Consider the following 20928-nt stretch of genomic DNA (forward strand, 5'->3'; position numbering starts at 1 on the left):
TTAGTCCGTTGCGTCGAGCGTTAAGAGTTGACTCTAGTCCCGGTTCCGGATTTTCGAACGTCCTCGCGTACAATTTAATATCTTGTACTTTGCGTTTTGAATCTTGTACTCTTGTGATTTCGAGACGTTTCTTATCAATAATTGGAACCTTTTTGATTGTCTTTTGTTCTTTTGAGCTTTTTGGTCGTTTGCGTCTTCAAATCGTCGAATCTGTCTTTTGTCTTCACCTTTTATTATTTAAACGAATATCACTTGTAAATAGAACAATTGCAACTAAAAGCTTGTCTTTCTTGAGGAATAATGCTATGAAATATATGTTCGTTTTTAGCATTATCAGTTCACCATATGAATGATTTTTATCTCTATGTATGGGATGTGTATTGAAATATGAAATCTTGTGGTCTATTATTATGATTTGATATATATAGGTTAAACCTATAACTCACCAACATTTTTGTTGACGTTTTAAGCATGTTTATTCTCTGGTGATTATTAAGAGCTTCCGCTGTCGCATACTTAAATAAGGACGAGATTTGGAGTCCATGCTTGTATGATATTGTGTAAAAACTGCATTCAAGAAACTTATTTTGTTGTAACATATTTGTATTGTAAACCATTATGTAATGGTCGTGTGTAAACAGGATATTTTAGATTATCATTATTTGATAATCTACGTAAAGCTTTTTAAACCTTTATTGGAGAAATAAAGGTTATGGTTTGTTTTAAAATGAATGCAGTCTTTGAAAAACGTCTCATATAGAGGTCAAAACCTCGCAACGAAATCAATTAATATGGAACATTTTTAATCAATAAGAACGGGACATTTCAGCTAACTCGATCATTACTGCATATAGAGTGTCTATGGTTATTCCAAATAATATATATAGATGCGTCGATATGATATGTCAAAACATTGTATACGTGTCCCGATGTTTAAAATGCGTAAATAACAGTATTTAAATGCCGATAAATAAAGTGCGTAAAATAAATAACAGAAATTAAATGATGATAAATAAAATTGTGAGAATATAAATTGCGATAAATAAATTGCGATAATAAATTGTAATAAGGAATTAACAGTTAGCTAGGAACAGTTAGCTCGGATTTTGTTTGCGTGGATTCTTAACAAAATTTTCTCATGGTTAATTTGTTTGTTTCTAACAAATTTTATTTTTTTGTCCAATGTTTTCTTCATTATGCCACTTGTTGGATTCTGATAGGTCAAAATCCAAATATGAAATTGAATGAAAATGGTTATTCTGTGGTGAACGGATTCATATATCTGTGGATGTAAGTAGAATAGTAAATGACTGTTGAATCAAATTGAAATAATGTACAGTGTAACTTATTAATGTGAACTCTAAATATTTCTAGGGTATTACCTACCCGTTAAAATATTTTCACCATTAACAGTCTGGACAAAAGAATTTTTAATTACAATATTTATGAAAACATATAAATACATATATTTTCTTCAGATGTAATACAGATTTAATGAGTTAATGTAATATTAATCTCATTTTTTTTACCGTTAGAACTAGAATACATAATCTCTAAAACATTAGAGATTACATAACCGTCATGTCGAACGAAGATAAATGATGTAGAATGTCATGTAGAAAGATGATTATGCTCGAGGTACAGATTGTGATGTTGAAGAGTGTGTTGTTGATGGTACTGTTATTGATGTTGGTGGTACTGTTGGTGCCTTTGATGTTGCTGAAGCTGGTACATTTTGCACCATATTTTTTCAAGGCTACAACTCGGGCACGTAGTTCGTTGACTTATTACTCTGGGATGATTGTCGATAAGAACGGGCGAATGAATAAGGTTTAGAATCTGAGTTATGATATAGTCGTGGCGAGATATTCGGGAAATGAGGGTGAAAATGGTGTTACGGACAGGTTCGCCGGTAAGTGCTTCAGGTTTTTCATCAAGAGGTGAATTCGGTTAGTGGAAGGGATCGTCTTCTGCGCGTCTCCATTGATTAAGTTGACTACGAACCCATCAGATAAATTGGGGATGGATGATTGGTTGATTGATTCTGGTGACACTGCTTTCGGAGCTTAGGTGAAACTCCATATCGAAATAGCTGTCGAAATCCGAGGAATTCGAACTGGTTGAGGGATTCATCTCGTACGATCAAATGAAGGATTTTCGATAAGAAATAGATTATAGGATATAGATTAGTACCCTGCAATACATAATTTACATATGCATATATAATACAAAAATCCCATAAGTTACGGAGGAATCTACGAAAGCTGTCAGGCAAAGGTAACAATAACAGATACGCTAAGATATGAATTTATTTATACAATGTCTATGCAATAGAGGCAGTAAGACGTGTCTAGACTTTAAGGATGATAAGCAAATAATTTTCGACACTAAATGATAAGCAAAAACTTTGACATGCAGACACGGTCGAAGTCCAGACCCACTAATGTATCTAAACAACTATCATTTAGACACACTAATGCAAGACCTGGTTCGCTAAGACCACCGCTCTGATACCAACTGAAAGGACCCGTTCATATACATTATAAACGATTCACAATAGTTGATTACATCGCGAGGTTCTGACCTCTATATGATACATTTTACAAACATTGCATTCGTTTTTAAAAGACAAACTTTCATCACATCGAAAGTTGACGTCATGCATACCATTTCATAATATATCCAACTATAAATGACTTAATAATATTCTTGATGAACTCAATGACTCGAATGTAACGTCTTTTGAAATATGTCATGAATGACTTCAAGTAATATCTCTAAAATGAGCAAATGCACAGCGGAAGATTTATTTCATACCTGAGAATAAACATGCTTTAAAGTGTCAACCAAAACGTTGGTGAGTTCATTAGTTTAACATAAATAATCATTTCCATCATTTTAATAGACCACAAGATTTTTATTTTCATTTCTCATAAATATACGTCTCATGCATAGACACAAAAATCATTCATATGGATTGAACACCTGGTAATCGACATTAACAAGATGCATATAAGAATATCCCCTATCATTCCGGGACATCCATCGGACATGATAAAATAACATCGAAGTACTAAAGCATCCGCTACAACGGATGAGGTTTGTTAGGCCCAATAGATCTATCTTTGGGATTCGCGTCAATTAGTAGACTGGTTTACTAATTCTTAGGTTACCAAGCAAAAGGGGAATATTCGGCTTCGATCATTCAACCATATAATGTAGTTTCGATTACTTGTGTCTATTTCGTTAAATATTTATAAAAGAGCATGTATTCTCAGTCCCAAAAATATATATTGCAAAAGCATTTAAAAAGGGAGTAATGAAACTCACAATAATGTATTTTATAGTAAAAATACATGTGACGGTACTGAACAATGCAGGGTTGACCTCGGATTCACGAACCTATATCATTTGTATATTTATTAATACATAACCTTGTAATTGAACAATTATATATATTATTATTAATGATATAATTTTTACATTAGTAACTTATATATTTCGTTATTAATATATATTCATGCAAATATATATTTTGTTATGTTATCTGTATTAAATATTTTATATATATATTTCATTTATTTGTTAAAATACTAATTATAATAATATCAAAATAATATTACTAGTGATTAAAATAATAATAATGATAATACTAGTATTAATAATAATGATAATAATATTAATGATTCTATTAATAATACTATAAATGTTAGTTTTAGTAATAAATCTTATGATAATAACAGTAATTTTTAATAAAATGAAAAGTTTATTAATAATGATAATGAAAATAATAATTTTTATAGTAATACATAATACTTAATAATAATAATTATAGCAATTTCATTATAATGATAATATTAATAATAATACTTATGTTAATCTTAATCAAAATCTTCATGTTTAATTTGTAAACTAATAACTAAAGCTTCGTAATCCTAATCATAATAATAAGAGTAATACTTATTAATAATAATAATATCATTCATAAATGTGACTATAATCATAATACTACTATTAAATGATAACTAATACATATTTTAATAGTAATAATTATAATAATAACATTTATAATACTTGTAATACTAATAATAATTATAATAACAATAATTTATAATAACAATATCATTAATACTAATAATAATAATAATAATAATAATAATAATAATAATAATAATAATAATAATAATAATAATAATAATAATAATAATAATAATAATAATAATAATAAGAAAGGCTACCTTATAGTATCAAGCCTAAAAAAAATAAACGCTCATGCCCGGGCTCGAACCCGCGACCTCTAGCTTAACAACCATACTCCGAGCCACTGCACTATCGTATGCTTTTCTGTTTTATACCCACGCCTAATGTTACTTATCCCGTAATCTGTTATCCCATTCTCCTTCTACTTCATCATTTAATTTGGCCCAACAGGAATTTCTAAGCTGGATCGTGGCCCAACAGAAAATATATATCGGCCTACTATTATAAATTGGCCCACGTTAGTAAAAATGAGATTTGTTGTGATCGGTCCAAAAAAAAACGTAGGAAGTAAACCAGGAAATTTCGCTTCCTTATCATCATACAACACTCATATCATCATCATCGTTACAGTTCTCCATCATCTAACCCTACCTATGATCATCAACTTTTATCATTATAACCACATCCTAATCATCACTATTCATCATCGTTATCATCACGTCTCACTGTTTCATCGTCCTATTGTCGTCATCTTAGCATAATGAATCATCGTCATTAATATTGTTCACCATCATATACCGTCCATCATCTTCATAATCATCTTATTCGCAATAGTTATAAACTCCTAATTTTTTATTACTTTTTGTATTTAATTGATTAATTATATTTGTATTTAATTGTTTACACATACAGATATAACAGTAACGATACAATTTAATTATAAATCATTATTGTATTAGTACCACTTTAGGTAATGGCCGACAGAGTAAGTAATATCATATTTGAATTATATAAAAGTTTCATTTTCATTCATTAGCGGCTATATAAGAGAGGAATATATATATATATATATATATATATATATATATATATATATATATATATATATATACATAAAACTAACCTAACGAATCAGAAATAGAAACAGACAGTTTGCAGTAGAAGTTGGTGTTGGTTGTGAGGACTGTTTCGGATAGCAACACAAAAGGGAGCAGCTACAGCAGTGATTAGAATTATGGTTCAAGTGGTTGGTTAAAGAGGGTGATCATGGGTGCTAAACACGATCCAATAGTAGCGACGGTTTGCAACCTGATGACTTTTTGGTGAGGTTTAAATGTTTGTTCGAATCCCATGAAACAGAAAAAAAAAAATTGATGCAGTGATTATTATGGTGAGGGTGATGGTGGTTTTTAGTTGGTTTGTGTTGGTGATGGTTGGAACCAAACAATATTGTCGTAGTAATAACCCGATGTGATATAGTAGCAGTAACAATCCATGTGGGTTCGATGGTTCTTCAATGGTGGTGATATGTTGGTGTGGAGTTTTCAAGGTGGTGATAAAGATGGGTGGTTCGGTGGTGGTCACTATAAGTGACGGGTTGTGATGATCTAGGTGGTTTTGTTGATCGAAGACACAGAAATATGGAAACAGAAATACAGAGTTGTGGTGTTGGACGTTCACTAGAGAGACATATATATGGATGGGTGATCGATATATCTCTATATGTGTTTGTATGCTTATATGTATATAAAAGGGAAAGGATAGTCCATTCCAAAAACAGTATTCAATCATAACTCAATTATCTACAGTGAGACATAGTAATTAATAGTAAAGCAGCCGAGATTTTTAAATTCTTCTGCCGACAGTTTTCACGGACTGTGTATCGTGCGAAATCAGTGGCGGATAAAAGTGTTCAGAAAAATTCCATATTTTTAAATTAACTATATTTATTTATTTTGGTCATTATGGTATAAAATTCGATCATTGGCTATTAAATAAAAAATTACATTAATTATTCACTCCCAACCCTAAGTAAAATATAAAAAGTTTTAAAAATCAACAAATAGTTCCTAAATACATTTTTAATAAGCCTAAAAATTATAGAACCCATTTTCGGATCACCATTTATTTTAAAATCATATAAGTTCGAATTAAACTTCTCTAAATAATAATCGAAACGTCTAACGAGTATTACAATCATTTAATATTTATTTTTTAATATACCTTATTTATATATAGTTATATTTTAAATAATAATCATAATAATATCCTATTTTTATTTTATTAATTTTTTTAATAACAACAACATATAATACTTCAAATTATATTTCGAATTATTATTTATATATACATACACACATATTTATTTACAATTAATTGTTCGTGAATCGTCGAGAGCAGTCGAAGGTCAATTGAATATATGAAACAGTTCAAACTTTTTGATATTTAACATTACAGACTTTGCTTATCGTGTCGAAATCATATTAAGATCAAGTTTAAATTTGGTCGGAAATCTTCGGGTCGTCACATTACTATAATATATACGTGTATTATAGAAATAGATTATACCATATTTAAATTAAATTAAATATCCATTATATTCTATAATATATAATTGTATTCTATAATATATTTAAATTACTATTTACATATACATGTTACAGTTATACCATAGTAAATGGTATAATAAATGCATTATACAATTGACGAATATAGTGTGTAGGTTATAAAGTCATGGATTTGGAAGTAGTTAATTTCAAATATTCAAGGGCATTATAGTAAATTCTATTCTACTCTAATATTTGGCTAAAAGTATGATGTCATAAACAAGGCTTTACATAGCTTTAAAAAAATCAAAACAAAAAAAGAAAAAAAAGATAGGGCCTTTGATGATGTCATTAAGGGGGGATTAATTTTTAATTAAATTAATTAAACAAATACAGAAAAAAGAAAAAGAAAAGAAATAGCGTGGCATGCTGCCTTTCAAAAAAAATAGCACGCATGCTTTTGAAAATCGGCTTTTTACGTTACCAAGGGCTTCACCAAATTACTCCTGCTCAATAAAATTGGTACCGTCATTTTTCTCAATGAGCTTGCAGAGATTAAATATGCTTCTTCACAATCAAAAATTACATATTTCAAATCTCCAATTCAAAAAAAAAGAAAAAAACTACTCAGATCTTCGCCTATTCGATAGTTCTGAATGAATTAATTGATTCCACTACTTGCGATTATGTAAAATAATTAGGGTTTTTGAATTGTTGCTTTTATGTTCTTCAACCTGTGATTTTGGAGGCGGATAATGGTTCTTTATGTTAGGATTAATACTATTTCTTCTTCATCTTCTCAAAGGTAATCTTAATCTTCCTTTCTATGAGCTTCAACAAGTAATCAATCTTTTGAGTTTATGATTTTTGTAGGTTTGAAGAATGATATTTTGGAAGCGGTGGTTTTTGAGTGGGGGTGTTCAAGAATGGAATGTCATTCTTAGCAAGTTTCAGATATGAGAAGGGTAAGGAAGCAAGAATTACTATGAATTTTGTCTATGATTTTACAAGACATGACAAAATGGGCGGGTTGCATTGGGTTTTGTAAGTATGAGCTAGGAGCTATTGAACATAAAACATGTTCAATCAACTTCATTTTATTATGATTACTATGTTCTTTTATCAGGTACACCTCAATGTAGTTCTTCCTTACTTATTTTAAGAGGCTCAAATTTCAAAAGCTTCGGTGCAGGTAAACCTTTTCTAGAGGTTCAAGGGTTCATGTGGTTTTATGTTCATGGGTTTCCTATCTTCATGTCAATAGTCAATTTTCGTTACTGTTGCTTAGTACTTTAGAGCCTTTTGGATATGTCTTATAATTATAAGGTTCAAGTAATGGGTTATAAAGTTGAATTCAATGATGGAGAGACATTTATATATAGGATTGAGTTTTAGCTATTCTAAGTCTTTTGCAATGCATATGAATGGAGGCTGCATTTTGATTTTTATGCATAGGATTCTTTAGTGAAATATTTAGCATTTTAACTCATAAGATGTTTTAGATTTAAGTTTGAGAGCAACATTTAGTTTCTGTTTCTTTCTCCATTGTATTTTGATTGGCAAGGGCTCATCTTTTTTGTCCAATGTATTGTTCTCTTTACTTTGTAATCTTTTAGATGACAAGTCTCATTTCTAATTTAAGTTTGGTTATTGTTAAATCTTCTTTTTGTCTTAATGACGTGTTTGGTTGATTATGGATGTACATCTCTCAATTTGGCCTGGCCATTCTGCGTGCATCTAAGTAATGATTTTTTGAATGTGTTATCATGTACCTAATGGTTAATAAAATATCATTCAACAATTTTTCTTATACAATCCCGTGAAATCACGGGTCCCTTCACTAGTTATAATATTAAACTGCAATGAAGTTCATCATAATATGTACTTTTGCTTTTGTTATATATTCAACAGATGTGAAATTTTATTCTTAGAACTTTTGTTCAACGAACGAGCTCATAAAATTGCAACGAACTTCACCATAATATATGTACTTCTCTTTTTGTTATATATTCAGTGATTGCGAAATTATATTATTGGAACTTTTGTTCAAATGACGGGTTCATAAATTGCAAAGAACTTCACCATAATACTCCCTCCGTCCCAGATTAATTGTCCCCAGACAAAAAACACACAGTTTAAGAAATATCATTATCACACTGTACTTTTTCTGTACTTTTTTCTTACTTTACTGTTTTACCCTCAACTAATTAATTGGAAATCTCTCTCACCTTTGTAATTTAATTAATTCATTAGGGACAATATTGTAAACATCATCAAATTTACTTACCATATTTGGAAGTAGACAATTAATTTGGGACGTCCCAAAAAGGAATACTGAACAATTAATCCGGGACGGAGGGAGTATCTACTTATGCTTTTGTTATATATAGAGTTGTTAAATCATATTTTTGAAACGTCCGTCTAGCGAATGGGCTAATATATATATATATATATATATATATATATATATATATATATATATATATATATATATATATATATATATATATATCAAACCTTTTAGCAATATTTGGTGGCAAGTGGAGTAGAAAAATCAAACACTTTAACATTATTTAATATTTATTACTTTATCAATAGCTTTTAAACCAAAACAACACAAAAGCTTCCTCAAAACACTTTGTTCCTTTTTTTCTTTCTGCCACCTAAAAACAACACTCACCAACTCATGGAAGAAGATGGTGAAGAGACACCAAGAACTCCATTTTGGATACAAAGCACCACCAATGTCCGCCGTGTTGACCTCTACCGCCGCCGTGCATCCTCCCTATTTTTTAACTCCGGTGTCCTCATCATTTTCTTACTCTCTCTTGCTATTCTTTGCATGGTTTTTATAATCCCATCACTTATTTCATTCACATCTCACATTTTTAAACCAAACTTAGTGAAAAAGAGTTGGGATTCAATTAATTTAGTCTTGGTTTTATTTGCTTTAGCATTTGGTTTTCTTAGTAGAAACATTAATAAAGATAACGATCTTAATACTAATACACCAAGATTTGAAAATGGGTTTGAACGGACCAGATCCGATTTATCAACCGGACCTCCGGTTTCAAGTCCGGTTATATCAACCCCACATCAATGGTATGATTTCCCTGATCAACCTATTGTTGGGTTAAGAAGGCATAGAAGCACGAGCTCTTACCCTGATCTCCGGGAATTATCGCCGCCGTGGAACCACCGGAGATTCTCTGATGATACCCATCTAAAATATGATCGATACTATTTCCGGCAAGACCAAGATCATATTGATACTACAATGGATCTTCCTAAAGAAGAATCACATGCTCCGCCGCCACAGCCACCGTCTCCGCCGCATATTCCGCCGGAACCTCCGGCGACTGGTAAAAAAGAGAAGCCAATCCAAACATATCATAGTGTTGCTGCAGACCCAGAAGAAAAAGTCAGCAGCTTGGAGGTCGAAGAAGTCAGCAGCTTTAAGGTCAATAATGTAATACTGCCGGAAAAAGAAACAGAGCTTCCGGTAAAAGAAACGGAGCTGCCGGAAAAAGAAACGGAGCTGCCGGAAAAAGAAACAGAGCAGCCTGACACTCAAAATTCCGGTAAAATGGAAGAAACCTTGGCTAGAAAAAGAGGAAAAGGAGCGAGAAGAAGGGCAAGAAGCTCAGAGCCCAGAAAAATGGTGTCACCGGAGAATGAACCGGCGCCTGAGCTGTCGTCATATTCGCCGCCTCTAATATTGCCTGAAATTCAAGAGTTTGAGATGAAACACCAAAAACTTGAACGGAAAAAATCAGGCAATGCAACTAAAGAATTCTTTACATCTTTTTATAACAAAAAGAAGAAGAAAAGACAAAGACAAAGAAGTGTTGATAATTTAGATAATTTATTACACCATTCTCAGTCGCCGGAAAGACTCCACCATCCACCGCCGCCGCCGCCGCCACCACCACCGCCGTCGCTTCTCAACAACTTATTCTCATCCAAAAAGGAAAGACGAAAGAAAACATCATCAACACCACCTCTGCCGCCACCGCTTCCACCGCCGTATACTGCGACGCGTGCACCAAGACCTACTACCACGCGCGTATCCCCATTTGTAACGGAAAAACCTAGAGTTCCAATAAAAATGAATTTTTTTAACAGCATTGATGATAGTTCTAGTGGCGGTGAATCTCCGATGAATCGAATTCCACCGCCGCCACCAATGCCGCCGTTTAAGATGCCGGATTGGAAGTTTCCTGTTGAAGGTGATTATGTAAGGGTACAGAGTACACTGAACTCCGATAGTGGGTCACCGGAAGGAGATGAATCACAATCGCCGTCATCTGCAGTGGCGTCGCCGTTATTTTGTCCGAGCCCGGATGTGGATACAAAAGCGGATACTTTCATTGCAAGGTTTCGGGCCGGGTTAAAACTTGAAAAGATGCATTCGTTTAATGCAAATCAAAGCAAAAGGATGTCTAATCTTGGCCCAGGACCAGGCCCAAGTCAAAGTAATCGGTTTTGAACGCTTTTAATTTTTAAAATATGATTTCTTTGTATTTGTATATTTGTATTGTATTTTTCTTTATTGATTTGTTTTTATTTTGTTACGTATTGGTGGTGTGGGTATGTGAGATGACAGTAATGATTTTGTTGGTATTAGATTTGGGATGATGAAGAACATGTGATTTCCAATTATTTTATGATAACCTTTGAGATTGTTTTTTAGCTGTCTTGAGAATGAAAGGAGAAGTAGATTAATGACTTTTTTGGCACACTTTAATAAAATGAGTTGTATTATTACTAATAAATAAAGGAAACATGAATTAGTACTTGGGATAAATGGCTACAAAATTGTAATGATCGTGGTTCACTTTTGTAACAATTTTATATTGTAAAATCTTTTTATCAGTTTGGAAATATATGTTTTAATTAATTTTTTTTAGTTACATATGGAAAGGATTTTCTTTTTTTGTGTGTCGCCTTGTTTCAAAAGGTAAACCTATTTCAAAGGATAAGAAATTCTTTATATTTTCAGCTAAAGAAATTTAGATACTTGATGATAAATAAAGACAAATGCTACATGAAAGTAGGAAACAAGCAGACTTTTACTCTTTTAAATGTAACGAAGTGCACTGAGAGAAACATCTAATTGAACCAAATTTATTCAATGGGGTATTGGAGTATGCTAGATATCATACATTGAAATGTAATTTGTTCAGAACTTCAGATTTTTGTCCTTTGTTTTTATATTTTAGTGGTGATAAAGTTGATTTGAGAGGATTTTTGTTTGCATCTTGTGGATGTACATTCTGACATTACCATATTAACTATTAGACAAAAATGATTAATAGTATCAGTGACAATTACGTCTCTTTACCTATTTTACTGTAGCAACGGAATCACTGTAGGCCGTTAGCACTGTAGCAACGGAATCACTGTAGCAATTGTAATGTAGCATTTTTTTTTTCCGGTTCGTTTACTGTAGTTTTTTTTTGTTTTTTTTTTCCTTTATATTTTTCTCTACCCGTTATAACAATTTTTTTTTCTTTTTTGGTTTCCTTTATATTTTTCTCCACAAAATAACGACTTAATTGCGTTAAATTTTTAAAAGTCAACAATTTCATAGCGAAACGCGGAGATGCACGTATATTATTATTTTAAAGTAACATTTAAATCTTTGATGGGTTATAATTTTTTGTTCGACTCGAGTTGCGCTTCAACGACATTATCGTTAGCCACGAAATAATTTTACAAACTAAACGCAATAAAATACATTGAAAACCGAACACCCGACGCGAAGCGAAGGTTCCACAGCTAGTTATGTCTAAATTGCACCCTGCCCATATAGTATAAAATAACACGATAAAGGTTTTCTTAGGGTAACCCCGAGAATCGAGTTTTTTTTTAACTTGATGTACGTAACCTAATTGTCTTCTCATGATCATTTTCGAGTCTTTCTCTAACCAGAGGTGTCTTCGAACATAGGCTAGATAGACAACCGCCTAGGACCCAAAATTTTGAATATGTAAATATTTTTTCAATATATTTAATTAAATCAAATAAAAAATTATCAATTAAAGTTGAAATATATTGTTTTTAATAGTTAAATACAATGTAAGTAAATAAATAGATAAATTGAAGTATTATTTTTTTATACGTAGTAAAAAAAATTAACGTATATATGAGCCCATTTTTATTTTCGTCTAGAGCCTTTAAATTGTTGAGACGGGTCTGTCTCTAACTACCATAAAATGTAATGCCTGAAGTATGAACTTAAAATCTCTTATAAGCATATCAAGACACCAACTTGTAGATCTTACAACGGTTTTACCGAGCAAAATGAAATCGTATGTATTCTAACATATCCATGTGCCAGATATTTTGCTCAACCAAATCAGGTAGAGCATCTTCTTGATGATCTAACTTAAATTGACAATTTGTCACAAGCAAATTATAATCTCACAAGAGAGAAAAGGTTAGCTTGACCCAAGACATTTTTACTAAAATTTTGACTTTTTGAGAGATGATTAAGATACTACTCTTATATTACTGACACCAAGTAATACGCCAACTGAGATCAAATTTTTAAAAGCATACAGTAAACAGGATTAACCAAAGTCAATTAACAGACCAGCTAACAGTAAACATAATATTGATCCAGTCATAATCAAGGTCGAGGTTTCTTGTGGCTGCAAGACGGGCACTTGTAATGCTTGATGTTAGCTGCTTTTGCTGGTGTGATCCTCACACATTTGCCATGAAACCATGTCTCGCAAATATCACAACATATCCAGAACTCATTTGATGCGTAATTTTCCCCGCATATCCCACATAACGTTTCACCATGCTCATCATCATCATCTTCATCGTCATCATCATCATCCAAATCGTCTTCTTCTCTTGGTGGTGCTTGTCGCTACAAGAAAATACAACAGTTATTTGTGAGAAACATTAGTGATTTATGATCGGATATAAGACAAATATTAGGCAATATACATTCCAAAAGGTACGGATAAAAGATCACCCATATGTCCCATTAAACTTCTAAATTTTGATAATATCATACACATTTTTCCCAAATAAAAGATGACATGGCACCTATGTGGCTTACAATGGGTCATGTTGGAAATAAATCTTATAGGTATCTGGTTATATTAACTATTACGATAGGTTGTTCATATTAGTATTTTTTAAGAAGAAAAAAAACTATTTTAGTACCTTCGAGTTTGATTTGGATTTGGTGCTACTGTTGTTTGAAACTGTTGATTTCACTTTCTGGTTGTTCTTTGCAATACCATTCACAACTTCGAATATTGTTGGGAGATCATTTATCATATTGAAGAGCCATTTCCTATAACATGGAAGAAAAACAAACAACATGAAATTTAACATATAATAACTATTTAGAAAACGTATTGAAAAACTAAATGCGTAGGGTAAAGTTAGAAATGAGGTTATGAGTTTATAACTTACATTTTATATTACGTATAGATAGACGGTACATAATGCTACCATATACATTATTAAATATAAGTTACTGAATTTTGTATGTATAACTAGGCATAATGTTGAACAGAGAAGACAGTATCACCAAACTAAAGGATTATTAAAGAAAAGCTTATCAAAAACTCCCAATAAGATAGAAAAAAAAAAAGAGTTACAATGAGATAAGAATTAAATGGGGGAAAAAAGTAGTTTTAGATTGGTCAAAACTCAAAAGTAGCGAGAAAGTTCGTGTATTTTATAATTGGAGATTAACACGATCAAGATTTACCTGTCCGATTTGTCAAAGCCAAATCTGGCACCAAAATAAAAGGAAACGGAAAGTAACCAAGCGTCACTATGAACAGCAACTAAAGATAACCAGTCTTTTTCTTGCATACCATCTCTTGCAAAATTGATTCCCAGTGCTGGTTCAGGGAGTTCGGGAGGCACCTCTTCAGCAGGAAAATTCACTTCCCACTGCTCATTAGGAAAGCCATACAGACACAAATTCTCCTTTTCTGCACACACACACACACACGAACAAGGCACAAACAGAAAACGATTATGGTTCCACATCAAATGCGACAATGGTTATCTCTTTGGGGGAAAAAAGAGACTAAATAATGTACATATAGCATGCAAAAATGAAAAATGGGCGGGTCCAACGGGTTGCCAGGCAATTCTTGTGTAATAATAAAAGTAAACAAAGACTTGAAACTTCCTTTTTACATAGTTATATACTAGAGCGTGCCTGTTTTGTGTGTAAAATATGATTACATACATTATATGAAGTACCATTTGATGATTACAGGAGTAAAGCGCATTAAAACCGATGCACGTGCTTTATCCTTAGCTTTTACAGCATCATAGACAATCATTCACAAGTTTATTGCACTTCAATTAGATAGAACACAATAAAATAGCATGTGTTATAAGCAAAAAGAATACACATAAACTATAAATTGCATAAATCCAGATGTAAGTTTTCAAGTAGATTGACAACAAAAAAAGATAATGAAAGGAAAAACTTAGGAAGCTCATATCATATCTATGTGATAAAATGCATCATAAGGAAGTTGCAAAATCGCAATAGTAGGAATCTACCATTATGTCACCCACATAAGTAAGAACCATAGCGGCGATTGTAATGCCCAATGCAAACTTGAAAGAATGAAATATGACAACACAGAGGGTGCGTTCAGCTGCAGAAAAGTGGATGTGTTTGACCAACATTCTTGACCAAAGACTTAATTCTTGTGAAAACAAAACCTAACAGAACATGATTTCCGTATATTGTCATCCAAAAGCATATATCGTATACCTTTGAGACTGTTCAACTTACCAATACTGTTAACCACTTAATCTACAAATAACACAAAAGCAAGCGATTAAAGAGTACTTGCATTCATTTTCGATTCATATTCAAAATCTAAGTCTAATGCATATGCAAGGAAACTACTGTTTTAGCATACCTTATGTAGTAACTATAACAATAACAGTTACTACTTATAAGTTATATATACATAATATAGCCAAAACTAAAGTATTATACACATCTACATGAAAAACATTTCATAAAGTGCAACTAAATACTCACTATATAATAATATATCAATACGCAACCACAAAATCATTACATAATATATGTCAATTGCAAGTCTGTAACCTAAAAAAAAGGAGAATAATTACTATTTTCAATGCATTAAAGTGACATGGATTTAGCAGATTAACAGATTAACACATTAGTTAAATAACAAAACAAATATTATAATAAAAATCCCTAACCAGGATCACACTTCTGGTAAAACTCTGCAACATCTGCAAACACAATTAATTACAAATTCAGTTACAATGGAGCAAAATATACATAACAAAAAATCGAATTAAACACGAACTAATCAAATCGTAAATTATACTATTACATAATAAACTAACAAATATAGTTTACCAGTGGTAAGAGCTTTGATTAAACCGGCACGGCGGCCTTTGAAATCCTTAAAAACTTCATCAACTGTGCGAGGATTATAATTCCCTCCACCGTCCATTTTTTATTTTTTGTTATGATTAATTTAAAAAAACGAAGTAATTTTAATCGGTGTGAAATTGCAAGATGTAGAAATTGAGTATTAGACTGGTAGTAGAGTGAAGTAAATTTAGAGAAGAAATAGACACGTAGATGATGAATGGCGGATTTGAAAGTAAATTTTTTTAAGGGTTTTACTATATTTAATTCATACTCACGAATCCGAAACTGAAAATCAAAGGTATAAAATCAACTTATTTTTTATTTTTTTAAAAGTAGTCGTCACCGAGAGAGGCACATTCATGATTATTTGTCAAGCACACATAAGCATCTTCGCGATCATTTGCTATGCACACACGTGCTTTCGGGAGAAAACTCGAATCGTATTGCAGGAACCCAATCTTGAACTGTAACGACCCGACCAAAACCGTTATTGACGGCGCCGTTAACTTAGGTCCCGTTGCGTGGTCGTAGTCCCTATATGAGACTCGTTTGACCAAAATTATGTCGCATTCATTTGAAAGGTACAAGACTTGCAAGTTTAGTTTACAAAACCGTTTGACAACAAGTCTAAGTTTACAAAAGTCATAAAGTATAAATGAAATAACTTGCGACATAATTAGTTTAAAAACACAGTTGCTATAAATAGCGTAAGTATGTAAACAAAAGTTTGAATCCAAAAGTGCTATCCCTAGCGTATGCATGCATGGTTGACTCCAATCAAGTAATCAAAGAGTGCGGAAGCATGTATCAAGTAGCCAAGTATGAACCTGAGAAAACATGTAGAAAACTGTCAACGAAAAACGTTGGTGAGATCATAAATGTATTTGTAAAAGTATGTTTTTAAATCACAAGGTTTAGTATCAAAGCGTATACATCTACAAAGATGTGTTTGTATCAAAGCGTATACATCTCGAAAGATGTTGTTTGTAAACCATAAGATTTAGTATAAAGTGAATATCAAGTGTATACATCCCAAAAGATGTTGTCTGTATCACGAGCACCCAATTACCAAAACTTAACTGAATCTTACCTCTGCATAATAGTGTTAGAACCTACACTATATCCTGAAAATACGTTTCATCCCTTAGATGAGGGTTCGTAAAACCCGCATGGCCACACAACATAAGTTCTCGCTCACACCCTACAAGTGTAACTAATGGTAATTGGACTTGAGGATTTTCGTTCTAACTCGTATGTATCTTTGCTCTTGTATTCGTATTTGTGTTCAAAGTATGAATGTATAAACCGTATAAAATGTATATAAAGTATATGTTTCTCAGCCCACGATTTAAAAGAATAAAAGTTGTTGAAAAGGTGGGACTATGATCTCACCTCGAGTGCACGAGTATAAAAGTACTTCACAAAGTAACGTATGCATGAAAGTTGCTTAGCCTTGACCTAAACAAGTAAGTTGTGTCAATTAACCGGTTACGATACAAGGTCGGGTGAAATGTGTTCAATTAGTCTTATGGCTCGTTACGACTCGATTAAATATAGCATGTGAATCAATTTGTCAAGTTTCATACAAGAATCACGTATAAAAGTATGTTAGAACGATTGCATAAAAGTTTGGTTAAGTTTGACTAAAAGTCAAACTTGGTCAAAGTCAACGAAAAAGTCAACACGTTCGGGTCGGGTCCCGGACTATTTTTCTATGCTAGTTATTCATATACAAGTATATTAGAACAAGTTTCATGTGAATCGGAGATCGATAGCTAGTCAAACATTTCACGTGAAAAGGGACATAATGAGCAGAATCTGGCCAGGCCAGTTCGCGCGCCGCGCGGGGATGGGGCGCGCCGCGCCACCATCTGGGCAGACCCTTTTCTGTTTTTCAAAGTATGCGCGAACCAAAACTCCTTCCAACCCAATTCTTGACCCGCAAACACCCAAAACATGTGTCTTATATCATCGGAAAGGTATTTTTACAAGGAATACAACTAAACACAATTCATCAATCACAAACATCATTTACAATAGCCGAAATCTCATTAAGTGATCAATAAAAGTCCATTTTCAAAGTTTCAAGTTCATCAATCGCATTTTAAGTTTCGGGAATCCAATTCACACATATGATATGCCGTTTTGAAGGTAATGAAGCATACATTACTACTAAACACTAACAATTAACATTTCATGGCATTCAAGCATCAAAAGTTCATGTCAAGAACTATCAAACCCTAGTCAAACATCACAAAATCCTTAATCGGGTTTTTGAAGTTTTCTTAATCAACATACACATCAAAATGTAGCTAATGATACTAGTAACACAATTAAAACATGAACTTTAACAATTAAACAACTTTTAATCATCCAAAATCAAAGATTAAGCTAACCCACTTCAAAAGTTCAAACTAGTTACTCAAATCAACAAATCGAGCAAACAAAACATATATTCATGCTAGACACGAGCCATAGACACTAACTAACACAATTTCAAGTCAAAAACACGAATTTATAGAAATCTAGAGTTTTTAGAAAGTTACCCAAACTTGATGAAATTTGTATCAAAATGTAGAGGATGAAGAGAGGATCACGAAAATGTAATTTGTTTTGAAGTTTGCTTCCAATCCCGAATTTAGATGATGATTTTATGAAGTTGGGGTTTGTGTTCAAAAATGAGAAGTAGAGAGAAAGGGAAGGATGAAGGTGGGTGGTGATAATGAATGGATGAGATGGGGTTTGACTAGTTGACCTAGTCACTAGTTAGGCCCCTTTGCAACTTTGGTCCCTCGAGTTTCAAAGCGGGTGCGGGAATTAACCAAACGAATATTTTAAAAACGCTCGTGTAAACGGGTGACGTTAAAATTAAATAACGAGGGATATTATTTATAAAAAAAAAGACGGTGTTAAAATAAATTTAACGGAAAAACGCGGGATGTTACATGAACCATCATTGAAAACCCGAATCGCATTGCAGGAACCCGGTCTTAAACCATCATGAGGAGCAGGCGGACCGGTTTTGAAACCGAATGGGTACGGAAGAGAATCCCTCGAGGTCAATCTAAAGCTTCATATTTCAGACAGATTAATAATTAAGAATGTGAGGTGAGCGAGGCTCGAACTCACGACCTCAACTTCTGCCCCAAACACAAATAACGAGGATACCGCTCGACTAGAAGCGCGGTGGTTAATCAACTTGATTTTTGTTATGTAGTGAAATATATTTGCAACTTCATGTTCGAAGCGACGTCGTACAGTGTACATGTTTGAGAAATAAATATTTGTTAAAATCATAGTGGATGGATGTGTTACTTTTTTTTTTTTTTTTTAACCTGGGTATCCAAACGGTAAACTTGACTAATCCCAGGGCGACTACTCGCTACGCTAGCAGCCCGGAGTTATTGCAGGCGAACCTCCGTGGCCGTGAGTGGATAACTGTGGGTGCCTGGAATCGAACCCTTGACCTCCACTATGGAAGGTCAGGGTCTTAACCATTCAACCACCACACTCATGGTTGGATGGATGTGTTACTGTGCTGAATATTTTAACTATTTTTATGAAAATTAATATGAAGATTTCTAATGACGGTTTTAAGGTTTTCATAAAGATTTATACAAATCTTGAGGAGTTTTAGATGGTGTGTAAAGTTTGTTGTTCATGGCAATGGAGAGTTTGGAAAGAAAGTTTAGTGAAAAGGCAAACTGTTAGACAAAAAGATAAATATACACTCACGTGCAAATCATGTGACATGTTAACAACAAGAAGTTGACGTAGTAGGTAGCTTGTCTTTTCATGTGGGAGGTCATGAGTTCGACTCCCACTCGCTGCAAAAATTTTCTTGTGGTTACCCGCTCATTTCGTGAGCATCGAAGGTTGTAGACTTCTTGCCTTCCGGCCTCACCGTGAGAAATGTTGCACCCCCTTGAAATGAGCCTCACCGTGAGAAGTGTTGCACCCCCTTGAAATGAGTGCATGTAAATCACACCTCCTACAGTGGTTGCCAAAGTTTCGAGTGAACCCCGATGGAGTTTTACCACACGCGAAGCCCGTATGAATTCGCTGTGTTGGTTTCCTCTCGGGGCGGTAGGATTATAATAATTCGTACAAATGAAATGATTGGGTGAATGGGTGTTGACACCTCGTTCGACCTCCGTCAGTGACTCCTAACCGCTGTTAAAAAAATCATGTTACATGTTTTAAGGAGATTTTTTTATAATAGCCCGTCTTAGATATTTCCACATAAAATTAAAGGTTGAGTCTTAGATATTTTCACATAAAATTAAAGACTAAACCTGTAATCTCAGCAAGCCACAAAAAATGTTCACGTAGTTATGTATGGGAAAAATGGAATTAAATTGATGAATTAATGATATCATGATGAAAAATGATATATTATCATCATAGACCGACGAAGAAGCAAAGAAAGAAGAAAGTGATTCAATGCGTCGAGATGAAGCAATTTACCGAGTTCGTCAAAGATATTTGATTGATGTTTAGTTGGTGTTGCTTTCGTTTTGTTGTAAATGGTGCGGAGATGGTTCCTAATCTTTCTTCGGTGTTTAGATTAGGCGCTCTCTGTTGCCTCAGTCATCCTATTTGTTATATTTATTTTACGAATGTTGTATGTTTTGACGTTTATGTGTTTGTCTCTTTCAGTGTAGTCTTTAGTTCGAGTTTCTAGTTGTATCGTTTAGTTGAGCTCGTATGGTTATTGTTCTTTTGCTTGTATTTGGGGCTTCATTTGTTTGATGAACTTTTTTTTTATATGGTATAAAGTTCTTTGTTTTTCGGGGAAAAAAATATGTATATTATCAGTCTAGTGGTTTGACCAGCTCGCCAGTCCAAATTGGCCTGGCTACATCAAGCAATCACCTGTCCCAAAGGAATTTATAGTTTAGTTAGTATCTTTTACCAATCAAACTAATAATTTTAATAATAATAATAATACTATATATTAAAAAATAAAAATTTATTGGATGC

General features: G+C 33.0%; 2 protein-coding genes across 2 annotated transcripts; one reads left to right on the forward strand and one right to left on the reverse strand.

The window, feature by feature from the left end:
• The first annotated feature begins 9213 nt into the window (after positions 1-9213).
• On the forward strand, positions 9214-11181 carry LOC139842945 (uncharacterized). Its single transcript, XM_071833042.1, has one exon. It carries the CDS (start codon positions 9214-9216, stop codon positions 11014-11016), a length of 1803 nt encoding a protein of 600 aa, XP_071689143.1. The 3' UTR covers positions 11017-11181.
• A 1835-nt stretch (positions 11182-13016) lies between these two features.
• LOC139903923 (PHD finger protein ALFIN-LIKE 4-like) lies at positions 13017-16161 on the reverse strand. The gene is made up of 5 exons (XM_071885846.1): positions 15928-16161; positions 15765-15797; positions 14269-14497; positions 13713-13845; positions 13017-13410 (listed from the first exon to the last, which is right to left on the reverse strand). Exons 1-5 carry the CDS (start codon positions 16022-16024, stop codon positions 13162-13164), a joined length of 741 nt encoding a protein of 246 aa, XP_071741947.1. The 5' UTR covers positions 16025-16161; the 3' UTR covers positions 13017-13161.
• Positions 16162-20928: the final 4767 nt, after the last annotated feature.

Source organism: Rutidosis leptorrhynchoides, chromosome 4 (assembly GCF_046630445.1).
Source record: "Rutidosis leptorrhynchoides isolate AG116_Rl617_1_P2 chromosome 4, CSIRO_AGI_Rlap_v1, whole genome shotgun sequence".
NCBI classification, from domain to species: Eukaryota; Viridiplantae; Streptophyta; class Magnoliopsida; order Asterales; family Asteraceae; genus Rutidosis; species Rutidosis leptorrhynchoides.

Coding starts and splice junctions, on each gene's coding strand:
- LOC139842945 (XM_071833042.1), top strand. CDS start 9,214: ATGGAAGAAGATGGTGAAGAGACACCAAGAACTCCATTTTGGATACAA.
- LOC139903923 (XM_071885846.1), bottom strand. CDS start 16,024: ATGGACGGTGGAGGGAATTATAATCCTCGCACAGTTGATGAAGTTTTT. Junction 14,498..15,764: donor TTACCAGAAGTGTGATCCTG/GTTAGGGATTTT, acceptor GTGTGTGTGCAG/AAAAGGAGAATTTGTGTCTG. Junction 13,846..14,268: donor GGCTTTGACAAATCGGACAG/GTAAATCTTGAT, acceptor TCCATGTTATAG/GAAATGGCTCTTCAATATGA.